This window comes from Mya arenaria, chromosome 5 (genome assembly GCF_026914265.1).
Source record: "Mya arenaria isolate MELC-2E11 chromosome 5, ASM2691426v1".
Classification (NCBI taxonomy): Eukaryota; Metazoa; Mollusca; class Bivalvia; order Myida; family Myidae; genus Mya; species Mya arenaria.
In genome coordinates this window covers 29,100,491-29,111,506 of record NC_069126.1, presented here as the reverse complement: position 1 = coordinate 29,111,506, position 11,016 = coordinate 29,100,491, and the positions used below count along the sequence as shown (strand labels likewise).

At 32.9% G+C, this 11,016-nt stretch overlaps 1 protein-coding gene across 5 annotated transcripts in view; it reads right to left on the bottom strand.

Annotated features, from left to right (window-relative positions):
- LOC128234004 (E3 ubiquitin-protein ligase CBL-like) overlaps positions 1-11,016 on the bottom strand; it is a 39,610-nt gene that overhangs the window by 6,772 nt on the left and 21,822 nt on the right. The window contains exons 5-11 of one of the 5 annotated variants that reach the window (XM_052947925.1): positions 10,456-10,534; positions 10,046-10,186; positions 9,114-9,228; positions 8,208-8,403; positions 5,492-5,598; positions 3,808-3,954; positions 372-489 (exon numbers count right to left, since the gene is read on the bottom strand). In XM_052947925.1, the coding sequence (XP_052803885.1) occupies positions 372-489; positions 3,808-3,954; positions 5,492-5,598; positions 8,208-8,403; positions 9,114-9,228; positions 10,046-10,186; positions 10,456-10,534 (903 nt within the window). Of the gene's footprint in view, positions 1-371; positions 490-3,807; positions 3,955-5,491; positions 5,599-8,207; positions 8,407-9,113; positions 9,229-10,045; positions 10,187-10,455; positions 10,535-11,016 lie in introns of all 5 variants that reach the window. The other 4 variants (XM_052947924.1, XM_052947926.1, XM_052947927.1 and 1 more) reach the window with 4 other exon arrangements.

Sequence of the window (11,016 nt, the reverse complement as noted above, 5' to 3'; positions counted from 1 at the left end):
CATTTATTACTGAGAGCAAGGAAAGTGAATTTTAACTGAATATCTTGCATGGTTTTAGATGTATTAACAAAACCATAAAAATTGTCATAATTTATAAGTATACAAAGGGCCATAAATCTGACAATATTTAAGCATAAGTTACATAACCTCTCACAAAAGAGTGTGTTGTAACTGTGAGAAAGTATGAATGTCATATCTTGAAAGGCTGATAAGTTATTAACAAAAGAACTAAAAAAGTGAGTATGGACAAACAGACAGACGAACAGGGTGATAACTATAGGGCACTCACAAAAATTTTGCGGAGCTCTTAAATAAATATAGCAAACATAAGTCAAAGAAAAGCACCACAACCATTAACAATTTCACATTACCTGGAGTCAAGTGTTGGTGTATTGCGTCCTCTGGGGGCTGGTAATGGGGGAACATCGTACTCACTGGGTACGCGATGTAGCGGGGCACGGCTATTTCCTGTCACAGAGAAAATAGTTCCTGTAAAAACAGCAAAGAGAAAAACAAATGCAGTGCAATGCGAGGTGATTACCATTTTCCAGACAGCAAAAAACAAAGCTGCAAAGCAAAGTGAATGCTAATTTGCGCTTAATATACTAGCAAAGGAGAGTATCAACGTATTAGACCAGAAAGAAATAAAAATAAATTCTCAACCCATCCAACCTGACCCAAACCCCCACCTTTTATTTTTTATCTGAACAAAAGTTGGCTTTAAAGGCAGAATTGGTAAATACTGAAAACAGTGCCAATTTTTAATGTTCTTGATATTTTTCTCTTTTATTCCATTTAAAATATAATAGACAACCTAAAGCCCCATTTTTTATATAAGATCCAGACGAGAAACCTTTTTGCTCTGGCCTTATGAGAATCATAGAAAAGAAAGAATATAAACTCACTCAAAGCACTACTGGGTATATACAACAAATATTATACTCTCACATATTTATCAGTACTTTATATGTACTAAATGAAAAGCATAAAAAATAGAAATTTTCAAATTTGTGACATTAAAAGGCAAATCTCTGGTGTGTATGATTGTCTCCTATGATTTATTATTTAAACCGATTGCTTTCAGTTTAAACCTTCGAAACTGCACCTTATACACTATAATTTCATGTCAGAGATGACGTCATAAATCAATCGCATTAATGAGTAAGTGCATTTTCTTGAATATAAACATAAATCAGCCATTGAATACATTAGAAATTATTTCTTCTGGAAATAGAGTACGGTTCTGAAAGAATTGTTACTAAATAATAAACATCAATCTTTAAAAGGTAGCACTCAACACATGCTACTTTGCTTCTACAGGTTTGGAAACGAAGTTTTTTTTTTTATAAATTTGGACATGGTGATAGTATTCAAGAATTAATGATTTCATAAAAGTAACTGCACCCAGAACTGGAGTGTGTAATTTCAAACTTGAGGGTAGTGGGTGACATTGTTCAATAACTAGCATCTGGTATAAGTGAATAGCATTGTTATTTATCTGCATGCTAGTTATTGAACAGTTAAGCTCTACCTTTTTCTAACCATTCTAATATGGTAGTTAACGCATTTGATGAAAAACAAAGGAATCACTTTCAAACATAGTACAAGTTGGAAATATTAATGTTACAAATAGTTATTATGTTCATAAAGATGAATGAATACACACAAAGTAAATAATGTACAGACTATTCATTGTACAAAATGCTAAATGTTGTGAATATTTTAAGAGGTATTTGTATTTAATATTCAAACACCCATTCTCATAAGCATTTAAATACTGGCAAAATGGAATACGGAAGCTACAAAACCAATAAAAACCAGTGAACTCCACTTAAGATTATAATCTGAAAAACTTAATGCAGTTATGCACAAAAATGCATCACACACTTAAAATCAGTGCACAGACTAGCACTTGTAGGATTAAACAGTTTCCTCTCTTTTCAGGATGCATTTTACATGAAAATATATAGCAAATCAAGCAAATCATTTTAGTGGTCAATATATTCTTTTGTCTAAAGAAGGCAGTATTCTTCAAATTTGCCAATACATATATTTCAGTAAATCAGCAGTCAGTTGTTATTGATTATAATCAGTTGAACTGGTGGATATAAACAGTGGCTGGCCCACATAGAGGGTAGCTTACATAATAGTATGTGGACCACTAAATAGTTATACTTGCTAGTATGTATTTACACAAGATAAATTTATTTATGTAAGTACATACGAACAACCTTTAACCATTACTTAGAAGCCAACATTAGCCGAGTAAACCCCAAGGTTCTAATATCTAAATATTATAATTAAAGCTTAACAGGTACTGGTACAAGCAGCTAAATTACAGAGCCTAGCTTATATATCTTCTTAAAACCTTAACCTAAAAAAAATCTTAAAAACCTAAAACCTTCTTAAGTGTACTAAATATATTACACATTGATTATTATCATAATAATCTTGGGGATAATGATAAAAGATACTAAAGCCGTATAATATAAGTGGGGTTAAGGGACCTTAAGATATAATTTATTTTAATGTCCCTTAAAGGGACTTGCTGATGTTTTTTTTTAGTTCAAATTTATTTTTTCACGGAACTGAATCTGAAAACACTAACGGTAATATCATAATTGTTTTACTTTTTCATACCAAAATAGCAGAAAAAAATATAATTCAAGTTTAAAAAGGCCCTGGTTTTAGTTGTTAAGCAAACCCACACCAGTTCAGTGAAGAAAAAATTAGAAAATTGACATCAAAACCACTCGCCCACGAGGACTCTTACATAAACTTAGGAATAATTAAACCTTAAAGCCTTTTGTTGAAAAGTGTTAATAACGCTTATAAAAACTGAGGACTTCATGGACAATATTTGAGAATATATCAATATTTGTTAAAGGGTTCCAGCCATCAGTATCATAATTTTAACAATCCTAATAATTTGCCACACACAATTTGTCATAAAAAAGTGCATTTTACAAAACATGAGCGGGTCTCTTTAACCCCACCAATTATATGGCCTCACATAATCCTTAGTATTTAATATAAGATGATAAAACTGATATACAAAACTTTCAGATTGTTTTTTTCATATTTGTGATATAAAGATTGATAGTGCTTTCGTAATGAAATGTGAAGTTGTAAACAAATAACATTAAAATAGCCTACAGCATATTTCCGTTAAATCTGCACAACTTTACCACAATAAACATACGTGTAAATGACGCATGAACCGCTACATGTATAATAAACATAGGCAAATTACATTTAATTACACTTCCTTACTCATACATATTAGGTTTGAAAGATTTAAGAGGTAAGAAACATAAATGAGAAAAGTAAATAATATTTGACTGGCATTAGATAAGTTAATGGAATATTGGTGTATGATTAGTCATACAGGATTTTTTGTTAGTTTCCCAACAAATTTTCCCAAAAAGTTTAGCCAAGTACCAAAGTAGTAATTTGATTTTGTTTTCCATAATAGTAACACAGGGCAAAATAATACTTTATACAAGCCATTTATGTGAAGAAAAAAACAACAAAAACTTATTGGTAGGGTGGCAAAATATTTATGGTAGATTTTAAAATCAGAAAAACAAACGTCTTTTTAGAAATTATACCAAAACCAGAGAAAAAAAACGTTTTTAAGTTTCTCATCCGAATTTAAAAAAAAAATAAGTTGGCTGGCTGGATTTCATTTTTTTTTAATAAACAAAAGCAACCCAGAGGAAGACAAAAGCTCATCTGTTTTTTTCACTCTGGTCTAAACCCGGAAACACAGATGGAAAAGAAGAGGAAAGATTGCAGGTACCGTACCTCCTTGCATTGTGCTCATGTTTGATTGGTCACCAGAGTTAGGGGCGTGGTTAGGGGCAGAGTTACCACCTCCTGTGTCCATCCTCTCCGGCTTGCTGGATCCGCCCAGGGCGGGAACCTCGTAGCGGAGTTCTGCGTAGGAGACGCCTGGTGGGAGGGGCGGAGAGTTTGAGTGACAGGTGATAGATGTATATACATGTATATATTTCTGTACATTGTATGTGTATATACATGTATAAATAGCTGAGATTGGAGGGTGAAACATGGTTTTATTGAGTATGTTCATAGCTGATTTTTATATTCGATAATTTAATGATTATGAATATTCATATAGCCTAAGGGGAATTGATGGCACCATGTCCATGAATTTCAATTCAGAATTAATTGCTGCCATATAAAAAACAGAATTAATGCATGTAAATACTTTCAAGTATAATCATTAGTTAGCTTGAATCAAGACACATTCAATAATTTTTGCTGATTTCTGCTGATATCTATAAAAATATGAGTACAAAACTGGTTTTATAACCATGTTTCAAAGTATATTAGGGACAGTTCTGTTTATTTTGAAGCAAAAGGTATGATTGTGCACAAGTGTATAGCAGTGGTCATATTATTCACAGATTAGAAAATAAAAGTTTTAACCAGCCCAAAATGTTATTTGGTTAAATAAATATTATATTCAAGCATTTAAAGCAGCCCAAAAAGTAACAGCCGAATAAATTTTAACAAAGGCATGTCATTTCAATTAATGTGCAAAAATAACTATCATTTTTATTTAACAAAGCTATCATAAAAAAACCCTAATAAATTATGAAATTAATCATTTTAAGTCAGGCAATATATTCCGATCTGCGAATGACATAACAATAAAGAATATCAATTGATAACAAAATCAATCAAATACATGTTTATCTATCAAAACAAAATCAAAAGTAAATTCAATGCACAAAGAGATCTTTCAGATAGTTTAAATAGAACAATGAAGACGCATAGAAGAAGTATTCAATAAATATCAAACAATTTGAATAACGCATTCATGTTTTGATTAAGGGAAGTTGCAAAATATGATAAATATACAAGTATAAATACTAATTAGTAATATCATCATGCAATAAATTTGATTATCTATCTGACTATTTCCCCACAATGACTAGCTCTTCCCTTTTAAAATGCTGTTTAAACTGGTTATGAACTAAGTGCCTGGCGATACAACTTTATCAGGATGCAATTCATATATTGCAAACCTTGTCTCCACTACTCACAGCATCAAATGAACTAACAAACAAAAGTGAGTGCAAGGGGCACAATAAAAGTTTTCACTTGCTATATGCATATTTTTTTATTTTTTTTAATGCATCATCATGTTTGATTCCTTTTACTTTTATAGCTAAAGAAAACAGCTACCTGGCCTTATAGTAAACCTTTGTACCAAATTTCATGTAATTCATGAGTTCTGGACGAAAAACAACTTGCATGACAAAAACGACATTGACCAAATCAATGCTATGAAAATATCTTGATTTATTTTTCGAAGAAATAATAAAACAATCACTTTTTCACAAATATTTGATTCAAAGAAGTAATAAAGCAATCACTTTTTCACAAATATTTGATGTATATGTGTAATGGAGACGAGAAAGATTTAGTAAAAAATATTTCCATCTCCAATTCGAACACCAACCTGTGTCCGAGTGTTTCTCGACAGCTGTTTTCTGCACCGCAGTCATTGTTGGGTCAGGCTGTTGAGTCTTATTATCAGCCAAATTAGGTGTTGGTGGTAATTGCCGTCTGAAATATTGGTTTGTATACAGTAGATTGTTTAACTTGTTTAAGGTCCTTTTTTTCAAGGCATGACTTTCTTGTAATAAGAAGTATCACTTGGAGAGCTGTATGTCCCCTGAATGTTGATTATCCATGAGATGGCAGCATTTATTTTAATGCTCCTATATCATACTATATAGAAACAATGAACCGGTAATATTTCTAAAAATACCAAATACAGAAGAATGGTTTATGTGCACTGCATTTTCCTTCAAATTATCTATCATTCAGAATTTCTTCGCCGTTTTTTATCGAAAACAACCTCAGATGTATGCCAGTACATCAGTAGAAGTAATTCATATCATTTTAAATAAAAGTATTAATTAATTATATTTTTTTTAAGTGTATATGTCTATCTAAGTTTAAATTGAGTGCAAGTTAAGTGTATTATTACATAAATAATTAAGATTCCCAAGAGAAAAGTCATTAATGTTTACTTCCTAATTACTACTTAATTAAAACAACTACACGATCTACTTGCAGTCTAGTTTAATGTAAAGGGTTCTGTCATTGTAAACTGTCCATAAACATCCGAGGTTGTTTTTAATGAAAAATGGCTGAGGATTTGAGAATAATTATCTATATGTGTTAGAAATGGGGAGGGGGGGGGGGGGGGGTATAAAAAAAAAAACATTTCAAGGTCATTTGTTAACCCTTTCCTTCATAGATTCGCCTGTTTATTCCAGTAGCGATAGCCTTATATATATATATATGCCTTCTCGAGATATGGTGCCAAGTTTCCATAAGACTTTCTGATGACAATGACCTTGACCTTTGACACTAAACACAATAAGGGTCATTTACTGTTTCAAACGTAAATTACCACTGTTTGTTGGCCCTCTCTGTGTGGACAAACTCTTATTCCGAACAGACACATGTTTGTACTAACATTTTTCTTTCATGCAGATTTATTCCTTCCATAACATGAGCTGTCACAGAGACAGCGCGCTTGACTATTCCGCCGCTTTTCAATGTAAGGATTGAAACGTTTAGGGGAAACATGCATGGATCACTGTTAGATTAGACTTCAATGCAATACATGGTATGCTGAGATATTAACATAAATGTGGTTCCATGCAAAATTTTAACGAGAATTTCTAAGTCTAATAATAAATGCCATTATTTGCAAAATACATTTATCTAACTTGGTTATTCAATTAAGTTGGGTGGTTGAATACCATTGTATAAAGTCTCAATGCAATAAATCAAATAGTTGCTGAGATATTATCTTATGTGTGCTAACATGCAAGACCTTAACCAGAATTTCTATGTCGCATAATAAAGGGGCAAAAATTATATATCATAAAAGATAGAGTTATCTTACTTGATTAAATAAGAAGGTTAAATAGATGGGAGCCTGTGTGTAAAGTTTCAATGCAATACATGATGTATTCGCTGAGGTATTGACTTAAAAGTGGTTACATGCAAAACCTAAACCAGAATTTCTATGTCGAATCAAAAAGGGGCCATCATTTTAATTTAATGCAAACTGGAGTTATCTTACTTGGTTATAAAAGTAGATTGGATGGTTGAGTACCATTGTATAAAGTCTCAATGCAATCCATCAAGTAAATGCTGAGATATTAACCTATGTGTGCTTACATGCAAAACCTTAACCAGAATGTCTAAGTCAAATAATAAAGGCCCATAATTTGCATTTTATTCAAAAAAGTGTTATCTGGGAAAACATATATAATGTTTAAATGCAATACATGATATATTTGCTGAGATATTGACTTAAATGTGGTTACATGCAAAACCTTAACCAGAATTTCTAAGTCGAATAATAAAGGGCAATTATTTTGCATTAAATGCAAACTAGAGTTATCTAACTTGGTTAATTAAGTAGGCTGGATGGTTGAGTACCATTGTATCAAGTATCAATGCAATACCTCAAGTAGTTGCTGAGATATTAACCTATGTGTGCTTACACGCAAAACCTTAACCAGAATTTCTAAGTCAAATAATAAAGGGCAATTATTTGCATTAAATGCAAACTAGAGTTATCTAACTTGGTAAATTTAGTAGGTTGGATGGTTGAGTACCATTGTATCAAGTATCAATGCAATACCTCAAGTAGTTGCTGAGATATTAACCTATGTGTGCTTACACGCAAAACCTTAACCAGAATTTCTAAGTCGAATAATAAAGGCCTATTATTTGCATTATATTCAAATAATTGTTATATAACTTCATGAATTTAGTATGTAAGATAGTTGGGAATACATATCCAAAGTTTCAATGCAATAACTGATGTATTTACTGAGATAATGACTTAAAGTTGCTTACATGCAAAACCTTAACCAAGGTGTGACGCCAACACCGACGCCGACGCCAGGGTGAGTAGTATAGCTCTCCTTATTCTTCGAATAGTCGAGCTAAAAATACCCCCTTAAATGTGTCCTTTTATGTGGTGTTACATTAGAAAACAACCAAATAAACTCCTAGCCCGAATGAACCAACCCTTAACACTCCTAGGTTGTCCCGTCAGACAGACACCCATACACTAGATGCCATCCTTTGAGGGCAAAAACATCCCTTGGACTTCCTACAAAAAATGCATGAAAGTCTGGTACCTTGGAAGCTTGGGTGAGGAATTAGGTGACACGTTGGGTGATGGGTTGGGCGAGACTCGTCTCGGAGGTACGGGGGGCGGAAGATCGTGGCGTCGCAAGTCCGGAGAGTCAAATAGGGTTGATTTAGATTCCATTGTATCAGACTCCTCGTGTTCAGTGTTGTTTGTTACGGAACTGTAGGAACTGCTACTAATACCTACTGAGAGCAAAATTATCGAAGTTGAAGTTAGTTCTTTTGGGGGGTAAACATTTTAATATTGAACAGTCCAACAAAACTGTTCACATTATTTTTCACTGGTTACTTATAATAATGAGTATAATTCAATTCTGTTCAAATGAAGAATTTCATATATTAGGCATTTAATAACAGAGCTGGAAATTATAAAACATCTTTAGTGATTCCTTAGCTTTAGTCGATTTTTCTTAAACTTTTCAAGAAATGTACAAGTGTTTTTCACATAAAAATATGTATACTACATAAGCTTTAATAATGAAATTGAAGTGTTTTAGACATTGTTCAGTCATTATATCATACGACAATCAAGACACTTATAGTTTTTTTCTTTTTTGACAAACAAAAGTGTTGTGGAGAAAAAGCTAATGGTGTTTTTTTGTTTATCAGTGAAAAAAGTGTAAAAACTGTATTGTAACAATAACAATAAATGAAGTACAAGTTATCAAACTTCCCTTACAATGCGATGTGTATTTTGCCAAGTTTCATTTCAATTTCTTGATCTTTTTTTGAGTTTAGCCCAGGTGTAAGTTTTGGCACACTGACGAGTACAATAGATACATATAGATAATTCACAATATCTTGACTGCCATTCATTGAAAAAAAAAATTGTTGACCAGAATTGAAAACTTCCATTACCGTAGATTTCCAGCTATAAGCTCTAGATTCCATACCTCCTGAACAATCAAGCCTGCTTGCAGTGAGCCGGGGGTCAAACGGATCAACCACTACAGACTCTGTACCCTTGATTTCGCACCGACAAAACGGGCACCCTTGGCCTTCTGAGTTCTGGAATTAACATGATAGATTTGATAAGTAGTTAAGAGTAAAAATGAATGTTCGGTTTTCAAGGTCAAATGGATCAAGCACAACCGATAATGTATCCTATATTCACTATGGCAAAACAGGCAGCCCTGTCTGCCTTCCGAGTCCTGGGTGGTATTCAATATAGTTCCTATCCTTAGCTTTAGACAAGCCTCATTGACTTTATTTAGTCAATTGGTCAATTCATTTCACAGTCCAATCAAAACACTGAGATTTACTCTTAATTTTAATATTGATCTGTTGTTTGTTGAATACGGCTCCTTGAATCAAAATGTTTGACCTTGGTTCAAGGTTTATAAGAACAATGGGTTTGATCCATTTAGATTCCATTCCCTTGTTTCACAGAGGCAAGTATGCTGCCATGGCTTTGCAGGGCCCTAAAACAAGGATGATAGACCTAATATAAACTGCTAAAGAATTAAAGAGTCTAATGTCAATGAGGATTGACGACCATTTATCGATCATTCGGTACCCTTTATTTCATATCAACAAAATGCAACCAAAGAGCTCTATTTCAATGCTCAACAAATGTTGTCAAATGATAATTGCGCCTTTTTACCCAATGCCTGTAAATTAATTTTTGACCTTGACCTTATAACCTTATTTCAATGACCTACTTTTTTCCACTCACCTGCCATTGTACCCACTGCCTGAACATAAATGTTGACCTTATAACCTCATTTCAATGACCTACTTTTCCACTCACCTGCCATTGTACCCACCGTCTGAACATAAATTTTGACCTTATAACCTCATTTCAATGACCTACTTTTTAACTCACCTGCCATTGGTTAAGACAAGGTGTACATAAAAGGTGGCCACAGGGTTCTATTTTAATGTCCTTGTCGTTTTCAGCGCAGATTTTACACAGCTGAAACGTCGAGCCCATCTCGCAATACAGCTCATACTGCTCTTGGGTAACCTGAAAAACACACAAATTGTATTTGTAATGTGTATAATCACTCAACAAATCTCACATGGTCACGATCTTCGATTTTGAAAATTATCATATTTTTCTGTGTGTAGTAGGCAAAGATATATAATACAAACTTCAATTTTAAATCGAAAGACTGCAGAGTCATGTATTTACCTTGAAATGATCTTTTAAATACCAAATCTTAATTGTGTGTAGTATGAAAAGATTGATAATACACAATTCAAATTTAAACAAATGGCTACATGTGTAATTACCTTGATATGATCTTCCTGAGAGTCCTGTACCAGGTAACTCAGGTCGGGGTTGATTGACCGACCATCTGGGTACAGAAAACTGGAAAAGATTATAAGGATATTGTTAAAACTGGTAATATAAATAGAAGCAATTATTACACATGTTTCTGGAAAATAAAAGTCCCTAATGGCAAATTTTCTGATGACAATTGTGAGTCAAAAAAAAACAACGAGGGTTGCCGGAGTATACAGCAAATTCTATTCACAATGTGAACTTAAATATTCCTATAGAAACTAGTTTAAACATTGTCTACTAATTTATTTTAAGTTACTTTTGGAGATAGCTGAAGGCTAATTGAACTCCCAAATACATTTCCATTGGTAGAAATCTGTGTTGGTGTTAAATTTTTGCCAAAGGTTGACAAGAGATAAAAGTATTTTTCTCTCACAGGATTTGGTGACTTTTTCTCTATACTTTTAATTAATGTAATTGATTTAATTGTAGCTATAAGTATTTTAATTTCTAACACCTACGTGCTCCAATTCCCCATTCGATCAGTTACTTCCTATAATGGCCAAAAG